Genomic DNA, 19,215 nt, shown 5'->3' on the forward strand with positions numbered 1-19,215 from the left:
CCAAGCGTATTCTAGAACTGCACTAGACTGAAGTGTTCCACAACCTTCGAATCCCAAGTCAGCATTTGCACCAGAGCGAGTCCACCTACGGATGAAGATGGATAGTCCTGAGCGGTAGAGCGCACCTTGTATATCTAGAAATCCACGGCGAAACAGGTATGCATCTTCAGCACGTCAACCCGGAACCGGACGCATGAATTTCCCCCCCATTTCCCCCTGAGTCCTATTATGACTGCGATTGCGCCTGCTGCACAGTACCAAGCTTTAATGTCTCAGAAGCCAGCACCCGCTCAACCTGACCTAGGACCCGAAGATGCTCCCGCTTAAGAGCCTTGAACTCGTCGTCGAGCTGGTTGTGCCAGGGGTACAGGACGAAGACCTGGAAGGCGAGGGCGGACGACGCGACCGTGAAGTTGACGAGGGAGATTCCGCGGGTTATTAACGGCATTTCTGCTTTGCTAGTAGTCGTTTGCGTCAGTATGATAGACTAGAGTGTGCTTAGAGTATAGAAGGTAAGGACTCACTGTGTAGAGGGGAGTTTTGTCTGATCTTCAGGAGAAAAGTCACGGCTTGGAGGGCTCAGCAGGGATATTTGAAGAAACACATGAAAATGACGACAGGAGCCTCACTCACTGCCACTCAGGCCTACTTCAAGGATTACCCCGAGGCACCAGGGTGACCAGGCGTATCGGTGCAAAAGCCGAGTGGGCACTGACAGCAGCCATGTGGGCCTTTCCCTTAGTCTCGGAGATGGTTCGTATCTGTCGGATCCGACGCTTTCTTTCGACGGCAGAGAGACTATAGGAGTCTTTGGGGAGCCTGGGATGAAGTTCAAGACACTTGAAGGACTTTGAATTGGAGGATTGCACCTCAATGACCACTGTAAGCATTGTTGAAAGGTCGAATGCACCCAGGGCCTAGATAAAGTTAAAAGAAGTAGGTGATTATGTAATCGTAAACAATCACCCCAGGGACAGGATCCGACCACAACACGACATCTTTTTATCATTTCGCCATCTCCATGAGACCTTCCATCCTACGCTTTCTCTCTAGGCTCTCGCCCTGGCCAAAATGGAAACCTCTCGACTTCTCGAACCCAAACTTTGGCATCATTGCGCCAGGCCAAAGGGTTGAAGAGGAGACTATTCCAGGTTATCTGGCGTCCCGATACTATCCTACTCGCATAGGCGAGGTGATCAGGGATAGATATCAGGTAGTAGGAGAGTTGGGATATGGAGTCACTTCGACCGTTTGGCTTGCACGCGATATGGAGTAAGCCCTCTGTCCTACCTGCGACATACCCACTGACCAGAGACAGACAGCGGTCATATGTCGCTCTCAAAATCTACGTCGATGCCGCTTCCATGGGCCAGAATGTCGATCACGAGCTGAAGATGTACGAACGGATCTCTCGAGGCTCGAAGCATCCAGGTCGCCGGGCGATCAGGCCTCTACTCGACTCATTCAATATCGTCGGCAATGAAGACAAACACCAATGCCTCCTTCATCCGCCGTTATTTGAGAGTGTGTGGGATTTTCTTCATCGAAACCCGATCCGAAGGCTACCCCCATCCGTCCTGGCGTTCACTCTTCACCAATTGTTCTCTGCGCTGGACTACCTACATACAGAGTGCGGGGTTATTCATACTGGTATATACCTCATACCCCTTGGCTGCAATGCGATACTCACATCATCTTTTAGACATCAAAGCAGACAATATAATGTTTGGCTTCGCAGACGACGGGCCATTCAAGCAGTTCGAGCAGGAAGAGCTGCAGAACCCTTCCCCTCGAAAGGAAGAAGACGGACAAACCATTTATCTATCGCGGGAACTCGCAATGCAACCCGGGAAGCTAGGTGCTCCGGTCCTGTGCGATTTTGGCTCCGCTGCGACTGGCGATGTGGAGCACTACGAGGATATCCAGCCTGAACAGTACCGTGCGCCAGAGGTAATCATCGAAGCGCCATGGTCGTACAGCGTTGATATCTGGAACGTCGGGTGCATGGTACGTACATCACATCCAATCTACCATTGAAAACATCATTGACGTACCGTTTCCAGATATGGAACATCTTTGAGGGCGGCTCCCTATTCACAGGCATCGACCCCGGGTCTCAAACATACAAGAGTAAAGCGCACCTAGCGGAGATAATCAACCTACTTGGCCCACCACCACCTAGCGTTCTCGCGCGCGGAAAGCGAAGCGGGCGGTTCTTCTCCGAGGCTGGCGAGTTTCTCGAGACGTCTTTATTAAGAGAATATACCCCGCTCGAAAAGAGAGAGACAACGCTGGACGAGGATAAAGAAGACAAGAAGCTCTTCCTGCAGTTAATGCGGAAGATGTTGCAGTGGGAGCCGGAGGAGAGGGCCTCGGCGGGGGAGTTGGTAAGGGATGAGTGGATTCGGAAGCATACCGGTCTATAACGTTGAAAGGGAGTATGTCCTTCTGTATGATGTGCGTATACAGCACTGTACGCGTTCCAAACTACCATATTCATCACGCGAAACCTCTCTTCTTCGGTTTGGACAGCCCAGGCATACGCATGCAGCACTGAAGAGCGAGACCTCGGAGCCGTATCAGACTCCTATCGAGTAGGATCTCTTAGTGTTTAGCTGAGAGCGGGAGCGGTTAAATCTAGGGAGGGATGCTGCGCACTTTTGGAGGCGTTTATGGCATGGTTGGTGGTATACTATGCCCACCTAGTGCGGTATGGCAGCTGACACTGTCTGTGATTATCAACCAGTAAACTGACAACAGGCTCTCTACCAAGCAGATATCTATATATACACGACTAATCATAGCACACTTCGCATCAATCTACGGTTCTACTGCGCTCAAGAATCCAACAACGGCGTTCTCTCATCAGCTGGCGCATCCTTCCGACTACCAGTTCCATTAGCAGCACTAGCCCGCTTGATTTTAACAAACGGGAACCTCGTATGCTTCGGACTCCGCGCCAGATTCGACGGCGCAAGGTTATCGAGGTGTTGTCGTTGCTCAGGGGTAATAGAGTTGATGAGCCCCGTTTTTGCGATCGGGTTCGTTGACGAGCGGCGGAGGGTGCGGGTGTCCGGGGTTGGGAAGCTGGGTTGTCTCTGCACGTGGGGCGTTGGGACTGGAACGGAGGGGATTGTTGGCTTGGAAGGATCGCCGTGACGGTCAGATTCGTCGATGATTTCCCTACACTTGGTTAACAACAAGGTACCACCCAGGTGGGAGTTAGGGCTAGGTAGGGATAGGGCTGAACATACTCCCCAATCAACTCCTCCACCACATCCTCGAGCGTGACGACGCCCAACGCGCCGCCGTTCTCCCCCGGGCTCTCCGAAACAAGCGCCATATGGCTGTGGCCCTCCTGGAAGTAGTTCAGGATATCGAGACAGCTCGTGCCCGGACCCGTTTCGGGGAGTGTGGCGAGGACGAATTCATCAACCTTCTTTGCATCCTCGGGGTCGTACGTTATAAGCGTCTTGACCAGCAGCATCCCGATGAAATCACCTTGGTTTTCAGGGACATGGACCGGGATTCGCGAGAATCCAGCGGAGAGGATCCGCTCCATTGTCTCCTCATCGAGCACCGCGTCGCTAGCCACGGTGAAGACGTGCTCCATGGGCGTCATGATGCTCTTGACGGGTTTCGCTTTGAGATCGAGCACAGCGGTGATGATCGTGACCTCGTCTTCATTCAGGCGTTCTGCGGGCTGGGACCCGAGAGACTTGTGCAGCGTCACGAGCGTCTTCAGTCCGGCTTTCTTGTAGACTGTCCCGTGGTTCTCGCCGAGGAGATAATCGAGGAGCTTAGCAGTTGGCCAAGCGGCGGGCGCGAAGAGGTACATTAGCACCAGCACCACGGGCGAGAGATACGCGCCGATCGGGAGGCCGTAGCGGACGCAGACGGACTGGGGGATGACTTCGCCGAAGATTACTGCATTTCGTTAGTGCCCCATCTAATCATCTTCTACGGTGTGATATCGCAGTCTCTACACCGCAGGGCACGCGTACCGATCAAAACCGTACTCCCCAGCACGGCCGGCCACCCTCCACCGAGCGTTTTATCAAGAACGATCGGAAGACTTTCGTTGACCACGACATTGCCTAGCAGAAGCGTAACAAGGACCCAGTGTTTGCCCTTGTTAACGAGGTTGAGGACTGTCTGCGCGTGTTTTCGCTCCCGGCCTTCGCCGGATGTCGCGAGGACTTGGAGATGCACTGCATCCTGGCCCATGAGTCTGATATGGTTAGTTTAGGTGACAATTACAGTGGAAATGTGGGACGTACGCGATCGTCAGTCCAGCGAAGACGCCTCCAATCAGGACCAGCGCGACCGCTGCACTGAGATTGAACCACAGGTCGGAGTCATTGCTCTCCGAAGACTCAGCAGAGCCCGAAACGGCGTTCAACGGAAACGCATGGCGGAGCGGTAAATAAACCGCAAGCAAAACGAGCTTTGGAAGAAGATAATTCGACGCAAACATCTCTCCTGTCTTCAACGTAAACCCCAGCAGCAACGAACGGGGTGTGGCAGCTCGGGAGAATTATGGTAGGTCCAGAGGGAAATGACGTTAGCCCTACAAGGCTGGCCTTGCTTAACTACCACCACAGGACCCCCAACAAGCAGTGGAGAACACGCTGAGCCCTGTCTAAACCAACCAATGAGGTACAGAGACAGTGAACATCATGACTGCTTTGATGCCCTGCCAAGACAGGCGGAAGCGTTCATTCGGCGAGCTCCAGGCAGCAGCATTCTGGATCTCCATCGCAGTCAATGCCAAGATGTTTGTTGGAGGTCGTGCCACAGTCTATGTGGCGTAGGGCCCTGAACCCCTCCTCAGGGTGTCCCTGGGGTTGGCATTTAAAGCGGAGGCGAGGGGTCGTGGCTCAGTCATTTCTCTGTTCTCTTCCCATCTTCCTTTTCTAAGCTTGTTAGGTAGAATGTCGTTCTTCAAGGAGCTCACGAAGGAGTTCAAGGAGCTCAAGGCTTCGCTTTCTGGGGATGGAGATAAGGATAAGGACAAGAAGGAGGAGAAGAAGGATGAGCATGCACCCGAAGGCGAGGGGACACGCGGTGAGTCAACCTAACCCTTTATACTTCACAAAACCCTTCTGCCTACGATCGATCTGCATCACCTTCCATGGAACGGTCCAACTAACGTCCATCTGTGGCTAAGCAGCCTACGACCCATCCCACGACTCCGGCTACGGCTCCAACCCAAACTACGGAGCTCCAGCCTACCACGACCCATCGCCGGCCCCGAGCCCCTACGGCGGCCCTCCACCCCCTGCAGTGAGCAGCCCGCCCGCCGGACCACCGGGCGCACCGCCCCTGCCCCCCGGCTGGGTCGCGCAGTTCGACCACAACAGCCAGCGCTGGTACTACATCGAGCAGGCAACCGGTATTTCCCGGTGGGAGCCGCCTGCGTACACGGCGCCGTACGGGCAGTACGGGCAGTCCCAGGTCCCGCAGTATGGTGGGGCGCCGGTTTATCCGCCTGGTCAGTACCCTGGACCGCATGGGGGTCAAGACCAGGGGTACTATGGCGGCCAGGACCGCGGGTACCCATCTCAAGGTGGGTATCCGCCGCAGGGAGGGTATCCGCCTGGACCGGGGTATGACTACTCGCATGGAGCTGGAGGAGAGCAATACAGTGGTGAGAAGGCGGCCAAGGATAAGAGCAAGGATGACAAGAAAAACATGCTTCTTGCGGGCGCTGGAGGACTCGCACTTGGTGCGGTTGGAGGCGCACTGATCGCCGATGCTCTTGGTATGCTTCACCCACCCTACCCTAGACTTACCTTGCAACTGGACAATTCTAACGATAGCAGACGATTCCGACGACGAAACCCGCGCCGCCGCGGCCGCCGCATCCGGAGGCGCAACGGCACCACCACCGGTCGTCGCACCACCACCCGATGGTCTGCCCCCCGACGAGACGGCAGACGGTGACTCCGTCTCCTCCAGCGACCGCGAGGACGTCCTTGAGGCTCGCCAGGAGTACGAGCAGGCGCAGCTAGCCGCCCAGGACTCCGACGCATCGAGTAGCGAAGAAGAGGCGCTTGAGGAGGCGAGGGAGGAGTACGAGGAGATTTATGAGGAGACGTATGATGATTAGCACTACCTGCACGAGCACCGGGGTAGACTTTATATGCGGGATTGGTGCTGGTAGACTAGGTAGCAGCTTTTCTGGTCTTTTCTTAGGTAGGATAGAATGAGGTACGTACTATCGATGTATGTATGGATATGGATGCCTTGGCTAGCCTAGCCTTAACAACTAAGCCCTAGCGTACGAATACGCCCAGCCCTGCAAGCGTGTCAAGTGTCACGTAGTCTGACTCTGTCTCTGAGCCCTGTCCATATTCCGCGTCCGTATTGGTCCGTTCCATCTCGGGCGCCATCGTTGCGGCGCTTAGATGCATGGCGGGCTGGGCAAACCGATTCTGTTAATTCTGCTGCCTGGGACGGTGTAGGGCTGGAGGCGTTCGTGTCGCAGTTATATCTGTCTTGTTTTCAGTTTTCAGTTTCCGATCCATCGATTTTGCACGCCCTTGTTTTGTGGTAGAACAGTGCTCCTCTGTCCGTGGAGAACTTTAGGAATCATAACCGCCCAGCCAGCCATGTCTTATCAGCAGCCTCCGTACGAGCAGCAGCCATAGTATGTCCGCTTGAAGAGTCAACTTCCGATTTGCAGATCAGCTAATATGTTCTTAGTGGCTACCCGCCTCAGGGACCTCCTGTCAGTATTTACCTAGACCAGACTAGTCGAGTGGTGAGAGTGACTGCATACTAACAACAGATCAAGATGCAATACCAACAACCCCCGCCCCAAATTATCGTGCAGGAAGAAAAGAAGGATAGGGGGTGTCTGGCTACTTGGTAAGTACTGTTCCCTAGGTATACATCAGATGTTGGCGTCAATGGGCTAATCTAGTGTGCAGTCTCGCAACGATATTCTGCTGCTGGCTTTGTGGGGAGACGTGTGAATGCTGTTTGGATTGCTTGACGTGTTGTTGTTGAGGATGATTTGCTATATTTAAGGTTGTTTTTCTTTTGTTCTGTATTAGGTTTATGTTCTGTTGTGATTACATTCAACAAGTTATATTCTGCGTCCCATGTTCGAATCTTGAATTGATATAAAGAATGTTTGCTTCGTTTCCTTGATTATGAAGCTTTCCATATACACAGAAGAAGATTCGTGATACTCGTATCAAGGCTTAGAAAGCCTCCCAGGTCACTACGAAGTGAGTTAGGGTTCCTGGTGCCTAAGCCCATATGATCTTAAGACTGCCATGCTACAACCTCATCTTTACCACAGACTGGAACGCCGCTCTCCCATCCTCAACCTCCAGCATGATCACGGGTACATCGACCTTGAAAGTTTCCTCTCCGGGGATATTCATGGGCGCCGAGAATCCCGCAACATGGGAGACATTAGTTGAACAAACCGGGCAGCGTCTTTGTCCCCGACTCGTGGGCGAAGCAACAGCCCTGATACACACATGGCAGAATTGGTGGTTGCACGGTCGAATGCTGGAGTATAGAGTGTTAATATCTGCGTAATCTGAGAGTGGATATTTGAGAGAGACGTACATGCAATCGCACAACCGCACCGCACACTTTGCGCAGCGTTTCGGCTTCAGCGGGTCAAAGTTGGTGTCACTGCTTTGCACGCCGACATCCTCGTCCATGGCGCTGACACTCTTGACCCCGGCCAATACTGTAGATCCGTCGAGCCGCTCGTCCGGGTCCTCTTCTACCGCGTAAAAGGGAATACCTGCCGCTATGTACTCCTCCTTGGTGATTGGTGTCGGAGGAGGAACGATATGCGTTACGGCCTCGAAGTCAAGCGGATGAAGGATGTGGATGTCGAGCAGCTTTTTCCTGCTGGTGTTCCATATCCCCCTTGGCAAAGTGTCCTTGGTTATATCCTGCATCAGCTTTCCTCCTGCCGCAATTCCCATTTCTTGCAGTCGAGAAGACTGCGCTTCAGGCTGTATATCCACTGAGCTATCCATTAAGCTCTCTATTCGGGGTTTCTGCGGTGACGATTCTGTGTGGACCTTGGCTAGTTTGCAAGGGCCTCTGGAAGAAGGAGGCGGCGGCGGCGGTAATGGCATCTCAACTCTGGAACTTGGTCCAGTAGTTGGTGCATTGTGATCGATAGCAGAGAAATCCATGCCCATGCCGTAATAGTCCCCGGGTCCGCCCTCCAATCTCGGCCTTTTGCTCGTTTTTGAACATTTCCCGCTCCACCAAAATCCTTTGGCACGAATAGATTGCTCGACTCCTGTATTAGGTTCAAGGTATATAGTCTGGACCGTTCAGCCCTCAACGTCAATAAGTTACACACCTCTTGTTGGGAACAACAAACCTTTAGAGTGAGCTCTTCTGTGCCATCCAATCTCTCAGCATCGTCCAACAAATCACAGATTCTTGGATTTCCCAAAAGCTTAGCAGAAGTGACGAGAATGTCCTTCTCGTTCAGGTAGTAGTCGTGTGGAGTACCGTGCTCCTCCATAGCCAGGCGTTGGCCTTGGTTACTTGTGTATGCAAACGTGTGCTGATTTCGTTCATGAGAAGGTATAACCTCGATCTGGATCCCACCAACAGATTCCTTGCCTGTGACCTGACCCTCAACAGTATAGCCAGAGCCGACTAGGCCGTCTGTTAGTTGGGCACAAGCAGGTGAGTTTGGGGCTTGGGAACTCACGAGGCATAGCAACAAACTGACGCACAACCCCTGGTCCCACCGCAATGCCGTCTAACCAGTCTTGCCCGGGCACGACAATGTAATCTTGTTTACCAGTCGTTTCGTAGATGTCGAGGCCACTGATGGCGTTGACGTTGCCCACATTGACTCGAATTGCGTAGTGCTTTTTTCGATTGCGGTTGTGAAAGTTGATCCAGAGAGCCTCACGCTGCCACATCGGGAAGAATACGCCACCTCGCTTGGTTATCCGCTCCGGTAGGCGAGACGCAAAAGCATCGACGTTGTATAGAGGAAAGCGACCTTGTGAAGCCGGGAGTGGATGGATCTTGTTATCGTCCGGCATGCGTAGGGTGCGATGAAATTCAAGCTCCAGGCTATCGTCAATCAGTATCTTCTGACCGTCCGCCAATTGAGCCGACAGCTCAATTCCGGGCCTACCGAGGCTGGTATAGTGCAGGAATGTGTCGTCTATATTGATGCGTTGCTCAACGAAACTTGACGGACAGTCAGCTGTAACTTCCAGTCTCTGGAGCCGATCCTCGAGGTCATAGACATTCCCGGGGATATACTGAGGGCCGCGGCTTCCATCTTGCCTCGCCCGGACAAAAGCGTCAGGAGCACGATATCCCTCGCTCTTCAACACCGCGACCACGTCGGTCAGCTTGGTCTCTGGTAAAAGGTCGAGGGTGGTGCTGCTCAAGTCATCGCCCTCCCCATGGAGCTCTTCAAAAGTGACGGAAACCATTTTAATGATGAGGAGATGAGAGATGGGAGAAGAGAAGCGAGAGGCTGAATTAATACTCCTCGTCCTCTGCGTCTGCACGTGATGCCAACACGAGCTCAGCCTCGCGAGGCTCTGCTTGGCGCCCGTCTCAGCCTTGCTTCTCTTCTCATATCAAGTTGAGAGTCTTTTCATCTTTCTACGCTGCTATGACTCACGATGTTACGAGCGGAAGACTACACCGTTGGATGGGTCAGCGCCCTCCCGGTCGAGCTTGCTGCTGCGGCGGAGATGCTGGACGAGGAGCACCCGGCGCTTCCTCACGACCCGAACGACGAGAACATCTACACCCTCGGCCGGATAGGATGCCATAACGTGGTCATTGTCTGTCTTCCCGCTGGCCGGTATGGAACAACATCAGCGGCCACCGCGGCCATCCAGATGAAAGCCAAATTCCCTGCTATTCGATTTGGGCTGATGGTGGGTGTTGGAGGAGGGGTGCCCAGTGCGACTGACGTGCGACTCGGCGATGTGGTGGTCAGTCAGCCATCTGCAAGCCATGGTGGAGTGGTGCAGTATGATTCTGGAACAACAACTGCATCGGGCTTCGTACGGAAGGGCTTTCTTAATGCCCCGCCTCCGATCCTGCTTAATTCCCTAAGCAAGCTGCGAGCGAACCATCTCAGGCAACGAACGAAGGTTATGGAGCACCTCTCCGCATTTGATAGCCTACCTCTCTTTCAGCGTGGCCATGCTGGCGTTGATAGACTGTTCAAGCCAACATATACTCATGCCGGCGGCCCTATGTGCGAAGCATGCGACGACGAGCACGTAGTCACTCGAACGCCGAGAACGGATCAAGCTGTTGAGATACATTACGGGACCATCGCATCGGGCAATCAAGTGATCAGAAACGCAGAGACAAGGGACCAGTTGAGCGCAGAACTGGGGGGTGTGCTCTGCTTTGAGATGGAAGCCGCGGGCTTGATGAACGGCTTCCCCTGCCTTGTCATCCGGGGAGTCTGCGACTACTGCGACTCTCACAAGAACAAAGATTGGCAGCCATTTGCTGCTGCTACCGCCGCTGCATACGCCAAAGATCTCTTATCAGTCGTGCCCGCAGCCCATGTCTCAATCGTGACCACCGAACAGAGTACATCGCTAGCATTCCACTCCAAGACTGTTCGCGTACGGCAAGCCCAGGGATTGAACCGCCCAGTCTGGACAAACCGTGACCGTCTTTTTGAGCCACGCGAGGTGAGCAAGCTGGCCCAGATAGCTTATACACTTTATAGCGCTCTGCGGAGTTGCGGGAAGGCGTCGTCAGCCGTCACAGAACTATCTGATTTACTCTTCTCACTTCATTGCTCGCTAAACCACCTCTCAAAGTACGTCCGCGACAATGGCTCGTCTATCAGCGGCCGGGACTCGTTGACAAGCAACGTATTCAAGAGGCCTGACGTCTTAATATCCCGTTGCAGCGACGCGCTAGGGGAGCTTCAAGCCCTGGCCGAGGGCAATCGACATACAACCAGTTCGAGTTGCAGTGGCTCAATAGCTCTGAGCGGCCAATTCAACACACTAAGCCATTGGACATCCAATACGAACTGGCTTGAACGACTTCACAGCGAGATGCAATGGTGTCTTTCATCCATCGATATCCTTCTGGATGTCCTTCTACGGTCTGACAGACAAACCCCAACACGACTGCAGACAGAATCCAAGCACGCGGTACCACAGCCTCGGAGATTGGCACACCGTACGATGGGACAAGTCATCAAGCCGTCAGACACGACGAAGAAAAGTCCGTCAAGCATAGGATATGCCCCATCTTGGATATCAAACACTCCCGGTAAGAATGGCCATATGCTGTCAATAACGTAGACAACGTTGCTGATAATTTCAAAGACACATCGCTTCTGAGATCCATAGCTGCAAGCGGATCTATACTCCCGTTCACTGTTCCTGAGCCCAAGAACATCACCATCCCCGAGGCAATGCACATCACCATCCCCGGGGCATATAACATCGACATTCCCAGGCCAGTCAGCACTGAGCGCCAAAACAGCAGCATCCCTACACACCACGGACTCAGGGTTGAGGATCGGACTATGTCGCGTGATGTGCCCACTGCACCGTCCAGACCCTCAGACCCTCCTCCCCTCTCATCTTCAACACCGCCCGAAGTTTGGTTGACAACAATCCGCGTGCAGCTTTTACAGTGGGCCGACGCAAACCTGTCCCCAAGCACTAAACGCGCACGGCGGCGGTACGTGATCAGTGCATTGACATCGCTTAATAATTATATTGCTTCGATCGAAGACGTCGCGAATAGACGGCGGCTAAGGGATGAGCTGGAGCAGTATGGTCTCCTCCAGCTCATTGTCAATATGAAAGCTGCTGTTGGTGATCTCGTTATGCTGGAGAAGCAGGTTGAGGTTTATTTTGATGATAAGATGGAGGATGGGGTTGCGTATTGAAGCCTCTTACGGGTATGAGTGTTCGGTAATGTATATATAACTTGCGATAAGGCCTCGCAAAAGAGAGAACTCCTGAACCCTAGTGTGTCGCTATAACACCGGGCATTTCTAGCAAGGCATGACCATGATCAACCGGTATGAAGATAGGGCTGAGAGTTTCTGCCCTGTTGCCTGAATGAACATGTCCAAAATCACGGGACTTGAGGGGCGCCGTAATCTCACAACTGGACTTTGCAACATTATCGATTACCCCTGCCCAGTGCCATGTCACAGGAGCCAAAAAGCCCCCCATGTTCGAGCACGTCACGCGTCTCTACGCTCCGCAACAATGCTGGATATCGGTATTTGACCCTTCTAGCTGTCCAACTCCTTGAGCGTGTTCGACCACGCCACGGCAACGTCCTCATGTTGACAAGCAACTTATGTGTCAAATATGGACGCCGAGTCCATCTATCAGAAGCATCAACAATGCAATTTATATCACAAAGAACATCCATACCGGTCCCAAAGGTTCTCTGTGCGTTTACCCATGCCGAGCAGACGTACATCGTGATGGAGCGCATCAAAGGCGAGATCCTAGGTAGTGGCTGGGTAGACCGGCGCGAGCAATCAAAATCAAGGCTTCTTGCACAACTGTCGAGAATAATCGTCGAGATGCGACAGCTTCAGCCCCCAGACAGCATGGGCGTTGCTTCTGTGGACGGTGGCTCCCTGTACGACTGCCGGGTCCCTGGGCCTGGGCCTACCCTGCGCTTTGGCCCTTTCAGCACGATAAAGGACTTCCATCGGCATCTCCGAAGGGGCATGGAGTTTGACTCGAGGCTGGACGCGGAAATCCGGGATCTCATCACACAGCACGAGAGCGGAACCTGGCCGTTGGTTTTCACGCACGGCGACCTGAGCAGCCTGAACATTCTGGTCTCTGGAGATGACATTGTGGGCATCGTTGATTGGGAAACAGCGGGCTGGTATCCTTCGTACTGGGAGTATACATCTGCGTACCAAGTCAACCCGCAAAACTCCTTCTGGGCCAACGAGATCGATAAGTTTCTGGAGCCCATGCCCGACGAACTGGCGATGGAACGGATCCGCCAGAAGCACTTTGGCGACATCTGATGAACTGGAACCATAGCCCCCTCGACGCCCTATGGAATAACCACCTTCATCACCATCAAATCGAAAGTCGGCACAACACGTCATATCGAAACTGGCCTGCCTATCGAACAGACGCTGATCTTTCTTCTGCTGGCTTGTTCGCTGTCTGGCACCACTCGCCCTTGTTCGTCCCTGCAGCTCGCCCAGCAATGTGTCGGGATGATCCGCCAAAGGGCCTTTTTGATCGCCGCTGGCCAATTAAAGTTGCTGTCATCTCAGATCTGTTGGTTCTAGTCAAGGGACCGGACCCTTGGCAGCTCAGCCCCCTTCAACTAAGACACGCGAGCCGCCCCCTCAGTATCTAGGGTCCTCGGCACGGGGATAATCTACCATTGATTATGAAAACAGGGAAGAAAGTCCTGCGTCATCAGGGCTCAACGGTCGAGCCGTTCCGGCGCACCCACTGCCTGCCCTCGCTCATACTCCGAACAACGTAGGTGGAGTACGGAGTACCTTGGTATTCCTGATGTTAAATCGATGAGGTCAGTCCTGCGCGCTTGCTGTCGTAGTTACAAGCAGGCAGACAGGGTGAGAACCCATGACTGAACTCGAAGGGCCTGTAGTTGGATAGATCCACCCGGAAAGTGAAACCTTTTGTCCATCCAGGCAGCAAACAAGGGTACTGACCAATCGGGCTGCCCAGGCGACTTTCGACCACGTCGCCTGTTCGCCTGACGCCGGCGGTCTTAGCTGCATACATAAAGAAGCAGGCTCCCCACCAGGCTAAGCGTTGGAATCCAGCACCGAACAACCCTGTTTTCCATTTCACTTTTCTTTATCTCGCTCTAGGGCTAACCACGCCACGCTAAGCCCATCGCCTGATCCAGCTCAACTCCAACATGAAACCCCTCACCACCCTCCTCCTGGCCATCTCCACAACCTCCGCCCTCGCAGCCATCCGCCCAGACGCAACCCCCGACGAGGTCGCTGCCGCCGAAGCCGAGTGCGGCTCTTTGGGCGTGATGAGGATCGACCCAGCAGATCTCCCTGAGGGCGTGTTGCTCAGCGACGTCCGTATGTGCGCAGACCATCCCCTCGGCCCCCTGGCGCACCCGGGTGCGGGTCCTGGCGTTCTCTCCAGGCTGCGTCGGTTCCTGCCGAGTTGGGTGTTTTGAGAGGATAGTTTTCAGACCTGGGGCGGGGTGCCGTCTGGGATGACGAGTTGGGCTGCCGTTTGTCCCGGGTGTCCCAGGGGGAAAGGTGAGGGCGACGAGTGACAAGGAGACGGGCTTCATAGTTGAAGGATAGATTGAAGTAGTGGTTAGAATATGACGGGAAGGCGGATGACCGTCTCAGAACTTGGATGAAGACACCCCGGGTATCGGAGAGTTCTGGACTTGACGGTCAGGCGCTAGTAAATACAAGCAAAATAGAAGAGAAAACATGTCCTCCCAAGAACCCTAGGTTGGAGCTAAGATCCAGTGTGTCCACCCCTTAATCCGAATATCTCAACCAATCTCGGCCTGATCGAGATGAAGAGTAGAATCAGGGAGTCAGGGACACACTGGATAGCGCGTCCGCCAATAATACCGACGCAGCACCCTAACAATGTCCCTCCAATGATTAACGTTGTCGCGCTCCAACAGCTCATAGGTTTCTGCCCATTTCAACACCCTTTCAACCTCACAGACACCAAACCCGTGCCCCTTTTCTTCAAACACCTGCAGGAGCAACTCAACGGTCCAGGAGTCGTGCTCTTTCACTGCAGCTGACAGGGCTGTCTTACCATTAGCGCAAACAAGCAAAGGGTCCGCCTTTCGATCCAAGAGCAATTGCACACCGTCCGTGTCCTGGTGTCTCACTGCAAGGACCAACGCGGTTTCACCTTGGCTAGTTGGATCATCAATGCTGCATCCATTCTCTAAGAGGAAATCAAGGAGTTCTTCATCTCTCATTGAAGCCCACTGAAGCAGTTTCCCAGCGTTATTACCCGCGTGGACATCAAGTCCCAAGTCCAGAAGCAGACGCATAAGCGGAATGCCACCATCTTGGGCCGCAATATCGAGGCAAGCCTCTGCAGCATTCTCGGGGACTTCTTTTGGCATAATCAGTATACCCCGGTCGAGGAGAAACTGGACGGTCTTTTCGCCGCCCTTGACGGCATCCATCAGTACCGCTACACTAACCTTCTCCGGTTGTCCCATTGATGCTAAGCCGTCGGCAAGTTTCTTTGTGGTCTCGGGGTCAAGCAGTATATGGAGGGCGTCGACGGCACCAGATTCGATGGCACTGCTGATGACATTGTGTCCGGTAGAGTCTTCCAGATTTGCCATCGGATCTGCGCCGTGAGAAAGGAGGAGTGAAACGACGGGTGGGTGTTGGAGGGCTGCGACGAGAGCTCGGCCGGGGGGTTCGTTTGGGTTGGCACCATGTTCAAGGAGGACTGCGACGGCTTCCTTGTGGCCGTTGCTAATTGCACGAAGGAGAGGAGACCTGTCTTGGCTGAGAGTGTCGTTTAAATGTGGGTTGATGCTTGCGCCATGCGAGAGGAGGATGGCGATTGCGGCCAGCTCGTTGCGCTCTGCGGCGCAGTCAATAGCCGTTTTCGGCATTGAATTCCCAAATTGCGAGGGGTAGCGGGGATGGGAGGAGCGGAGGATGCGTTGGTCTGTGATGCGGAGGTTGGGGTCAAAATTGTACTTTGATAAGAGATCAGTTAGCAGTGCGGTGCGGCCGGTTAGCGCCGCGACGCATAGAAGGACGGCTTGCTGGTAGGGCTCTGTAGAGGATTTGACGTAATCAAATCGAGTGAGCAGCAGCTCGACAATGTCATCATACCCTTCCTTGGCTGTGTAAGCTAATTGAAGGAGCGGTTTTAGGCCGTCTGGGTGTGATGGGCTGATAGTGGCCCCGTGGTCGAGAAGACAGCGCACGATGTCGATGTTACCGGATAGAGACGCCATACAAAGTGATGTCTCCATATTCTCAGAGACGATGTTAGGGTCTGCTCCTCTAGATAACAAGAGTTGGACGATATCCAAATGGCCCAGGGCTGCACATGCAAGGGCCGTTAATCCTTGCGCATCCTGGGCATTAACCGAACATCCCGAATCGATTAATATACCGACAATGTCATCAAAGCCGCGCAATGCTGCAACATGGAGGGCTGTTTGCTGAACAGAGTCGTCTGTGAGATCTGGGGGCACACCATATCGAAGCAGTTGCTTGATGGTATGAGTCTGGCCATGTGAAGCCGCCAAGGAGAGCGGGTTCATACCAGACGAGCGTCGGAAACCTCCCCAATCGTCTAGATGGTTCTCCCAGTCAGTTTCTGTGGAAGATGGGTCTACCCCATGCTCAAATAGCATTTCCAGAATCTCATTATGCCCCCCGAGGGCGGCCAAGGCAAAGGGTTGCCAGGACTTGCTTCCGCAGGCATCGGGCGGGGCACCAGCTCCGAGAATTAGGCGACAGGTAGAAACAGACCCATGGTCAGCGGCCCATTCCAATGTGTAGCCCCCCTTGCGGTGCGAGACACTACGCTTGTACAGGATGGGGTTCAACAGTTCATGCAAGCGCCGAGTAGTGCGGCATAGCGCGTTGACCTCGTACTCATAGTCCAGGTGAGAAACAATCAGCAGAATTATCTCGACAGGGAGACCGAGAAGCCCCATGTTCAGAGGCTGTGAGCTAGAACGATGCAGAGCTTGGACAGGACTCTTTTGTCGGGTCCGATACCTAGGTACTTGATATGTTGGCAGGAGTGGCAAACTCACAAAGAAAGTATACGAAGGTCGGTAATAATATGCTTCGCTTCGGGAGCAGATTGTGACTGACACCACACAACTTCGATCTGTCCACTTCGATGCTAAAGAAGAACTCCCAATGAAGGTAAGCTACGCAGTACCCCCGCAGTACGTGGTACTGAAAGGTCACGTGGTGGTTAAGCACGCTTCCTATCTGGGTCTAGCGCTCATCCGTAGAATCTCAGGATCAACGAGCAACAGTCAACCTCCACTGCACCTCATCTTATCCTAATCCCTTCATTGTCGCCTCATCTTCCCCACTCCGCGCGTTCAGAAGTCAGCGCAACCAATCTTTCCTCAACTGCTTGACGATTCTCCCCTAGGCCGCATCCGGATTCGACTTCACCAACTGTCCTCACTTCCCAAACCCGTTCGCTCTCCACACCACTTGAAACCCGACAGAAAGTCGGGCAGAAAACATCATGGCCTCTCCAAGCCAATCCCAAGCAGCACCATCAACACAACCCCTCACACCTCCCGCCGAACCCTCCTCAGCCAACAATGCCACGGCCACAAACACCACCTCCGCCCCCTCACAACAACCGACACAACCAACATCGGCGCCTACAACAACGCCCGCCCCAGCCCAACCCGCGCAGATCCCCTCAACATCCCTAAAAGACAGCGGCAAGTCGCGCCGCCCACGTGATGTCCGCCTCATCCACATGCTCCTCGCCGCGCAGGGCGTAACATCCTACCAAGAGCGCGTCCCGCTGCAACTCCTCGATTTCGCGTACCGCTATACATCGGGTGTCCTGCAGGACGCCGTGCATCTCACAACGGAAGGATACGCGGGGGCGGGACCAGAGGCTGCCGCTGCGGCGGGAAATAAGAACCAGCCCGAGGTGAACTCGGTTACATTGCCATCATTACGGCTGAGCATTGCGTCGCGATTACACTACCAGTTCCAGACGGGGCTGCCGAAGGAGTTTCTTATGGATGTTGCGGCGGAGAGGAATCGGGTAGCGCTGCCGGGTGCGACGAGAGGGTTTGATGCGGGTGCTGCGAAACCGGCTGCTAGTAACGGTGTGCTTATGGCGGGGATGCGGCTGCCGCCGGAGAGGTTCTGCCTTACGGGGACGGGGTGGAAGATGAGTGATGAATGGGAGAGCGAGGGCGAGGAGGAGGTTCCGGTGCCAGAGGAAAGGAACGATGTTATGGCTGGTGCTGAGCGGGAAGAGGGCGAGGGTGAAGGCGATGAAGATGAGGACGGGAAGATGGAGGACATTTTTGGGGAAGATGCGGTGATGGGCGATGATGATGGGGATAAACATATGACGGATGTCTAGCATCTGCCTATTCTCCTTCAATATACATCCTAATACCTCCATCCCTTTCTTCTCACCCAAGCTCTAGACAACCCAAAGGAGAGATTCGGTCAATTCTAATCCAACCAGTAATCTTACTATACAGCACTGCAGAATAAAACCAACCTAGCTCAGCCCATATGCAAATGCTAGTCAACGCAAGCAGTCATCAATCGAAAGTATAGTAGCACCCAACGCCAAAATCCCATATGTATACAGCATCAGCATCAACATCAACATCCACATCACGGCCGGATCAACATCAACCACAATTCCACCCATCAACTCGACGTCCCAGAAGCCGTCCCCTTACCCTCCGCCTTCCTCCTCTCATCCTCCCTCATCATCCGAATAACCTCTTCCCGCCTCCTCTCAACCTTATCCAGCTCCGCCTGCTTCACTCTCCGTCGCTCCTCATGCCCCGCAAACCACTCCTCGCGCGCCCGATCTTCCTCTTCTGGCTTCGCGTGCTCGACCATACACGAATTCATCGCAAGCCGCTGTGTTCGGCACACCCATGTCGCAGTGACCGTGCGGTTGACGGCGCATTCGGCGAAAGCTAGCCAAGCCGTTCATTGTCAGCAAAGTCGTGGAAGAGCGTAGAAGGGGAAGGAGAGATATTCGCGCACCCTTGATCTCAGGCGCGCAGAGCGAGCGCACGCGCTTGTAGTATAGCTGCTTGACTTCGGCTTCTTGGGAGGCGGAGAGGGGGAGCGGGTTGCGGAGGTTGTATTTGGGATTTGTGGTTGTCATTTTCGGCGGTATTTTATTGTCTCCCCCGCTATTTCGATATATGCGGCGTTCAAGTGAAGAGGATCGAGGAATTGGAGCGATTGGCGGCGGGGAGAATCGTGGGATGGTGGTCTAGGTAGCTAGGTGGTGAGGTTCGGCAGAGCTGGAGGTTTTAGTCTCCTCCGCTCCGCTCTGGGCAGATTCATTTCAGAACTTTTATCTCCGACATCTTTGACTCGACCACGCCCACCGACTCAACCTCACCCTTTTACTTTACTCTGTACCTCCCGAGATTTCTCTGGTGCAGAGTCCTCCGATATTTAGTATCTAATTTCTTAAACCCCCCTTTAATATCGAGTTCGAAAAC

General features: G+C 53.8%; 10 protein-coding genes across 10 annotated transcripts; 5 read left to right on the top strand and 5 right to left on the bottom strand.

Moving 5' to 3' along the window:
- Window positions 1–1,021: 1,021 nt before the first annotated feature.
- On the top strand, window positions 1,022–2,426 carry DSM5745_01820 (uncharacterized protein; the record flags this gene model as incomplete). The annotated part of the gene is made up of 4 exons (XM_026743836.1): window positions 1,022–1,272; window positions 1,319–1,524; window positions 1,703–2,007; window positions 2,064–2,426. The coding sequence occupies 4 exons, from the start codon at window positions 1,022–1,024 to the stop codon at window positions 2,424–2,426; spliced, it is 1,125 nt and encodes a 374-aa protein (XP_026606999.1).
- A 411-nt stretch (window positions 2,427–2,837) lies between these two features.
- On the bottom strand, window positions 2,838–4,477 carry DSM5745_01821 (uncharacterized protein; the record flags this gene model as incomplete). The annotated part of the gene is made up of 4 exons (XM_026743837.1): window positions 2,838–3,183; window positions 3,255–3,927; window positions 4,005–4,231; window positions 4,281–4,477. The coding sequence occupies 4 exons, from the start codon at window positions 4,475–4,477 to the stop codon at window positions 2,838–2,840; spliced, it is 1,443 nt and encodes a 480-aa protein (XP_026607000.1).
- Window positions 4,478–4,934: 457 nt separating this feature from the next.
- On the top strand, window positions 4,935–6,112 carry DSM5745_01822 (WW domain-containing protein; the record flags this gene model as incomplete). Its single annotated transcript, XM_026743838.1, has 3 exons — window positions 4,935–5,067; window positions 5,174–5,764; window positions 5,826–6,112. 3 exons carry the CDS (start codon window positions 4,935–4,937, stop codon window positions 6,110–6,112), a joined length of 1,011 nt encoding a protein of 336 aa, XP_026607001.1.
- Window positions 6,113–7,289: 1,177 nt separating this feature from the next.
- Window positions 7,290–9,452, bottom strand: DSM5745_01823 (RING finger protein; the record flags this gene model as incomplete). The annotated part of the gene is made up of 3 exons (XM_026743839.1): window positions 7,290–8,309; window positions 8,369–8,652; window positions 8,708–9,452. The coding sequence occupies 3 exons, from the start codon at window positions 9,450–9,452 to the stop codon at window positions 7,290–7,292; spliced, it is 2,049 nt and encodes a 682-aa protein (XP_026607002.1).
- A 195-nt stretch (window positions 9,453–9,647) lies between these two features.
- Window positions 9,648–11,908, top strand: DSM5745_01824 (uncharacterized protein; the record flags this gene model as incomplete). Its single annotated transcript, XM_026743840.1, has 3 exons — window positions 9,648–10,685; window positions 10,818–11,280; window positions 11,337–11,908. The coding sequence occupies 3 exons, from the start codon at window positions 9,648–9,650 to the stop codon at window positions 11,906–11,908; spliced, it is 2,073 nt and encodes a 690-aa protein (XP_026607003.1).
- Window positions 11,909–12,172: 264 nt separating this feature from the next.
- On the top strand, window positions 12,173–13,024 carry DSM5745_01825 (uncharacterized protein; the record flags this gene model as incomplete). The annotated part of the gene is made up of 1 exon (XM_026743841.1): window positions 12,173–13,024. One exon carries the CDS (start codon window positions 12,173–12,175, stop codon window positions 13,022–13,024), a length of 852 nt encoding a protein of 283 aa, XP_026607004.1.
- An 830-nt stretch (window positions 13,025–13,854) lies between these two features.
- Window positions 13,855–14,298, bottom strand: DSM5745_01826 (uncharacterized protein; the record flags this gene model as incomplete). Its single annotated transcript, XM_026743842.1, has 1 exon — window positions 13,855–14,298. One exon carries the CDS (start codon window positions 14,296–14,298, stop codon window positions 13,855–13,857), a length of 444 nt encoding a protein of 147 aa, XP_026607005.1.
- A 258-nt stretch (window positions 14,299–14,556) lies between these two features.
- On the bottom strand, window positions 14,557–16,677 carry DSM5745_01827 (uncharacterized protein; the record flags this gene model as incomplete). The annotated part of the gene is made up of 1 exon (XM_026743843.1): window positions 14,557–16,677. The coding sequence occupies one exon, from the start codon at window positions 16,675–16,677 to the stop codon at window positions 14,557–14,559; it is 2,121 nt and encodes a 706-aa protein (XP_026607006.1).
- A 554-nt stretch (window positions 16,678–17,231) lies between these two features.
- On the top strand, window positions 17,232–18,098 carry DSM5745_01828 (putative transcription initiation factor TFIID, 31kD subunit; the record flags this gene model as incomplete). The annotated part of the gene is made up of 1 exon (XM_026743844.1): window positions 17,232–18,098. The coding sequence occupies one exon, from the start codon at window positions 17,232–17,234 to the stop codon at window positions 18,096–18,098; it is 867 nt and encodes a 288-aa protein (XP_026607007.1).
- A 299-nt stretch (window positions 18,099–18,397) lies between these two features.
- DSM5745_01829 (uncharacterized protein) lies at window positions 18,398–18,869 on the bottom strand (the record flags this gene model as incomplete). Its single annotated transcript, XM_026743845.1, has 2 exons — window positions 18,398–18,675; window positions 18,746–18,869. The coding sequence occupies 2 exons, from the start codon at window positions 18,867–18,869 to the stop codon at window positions 18,398–18,400; spliced, it is 402 nt and encodes a 133-aa protein (XP_026607008.1).
- Window positions 18,870–19,215: the final 346 nt, after the last annotated feature.

The sequence above is a fragment of the Aspergillus mulundensis genome (genome assembly GCF_003369625.1).
Source record: "Aspergillus mulundensis strain DSM 5745 chromosome Unknown scaffold_1, whole genome shotgun sequence".
NCBI lineage: Eukaryota > Fungi > Ascomycota > Eurotiomycetes > Eurotiales > Aspergillaceae > Aspergillus > Aspergillus mulundensis.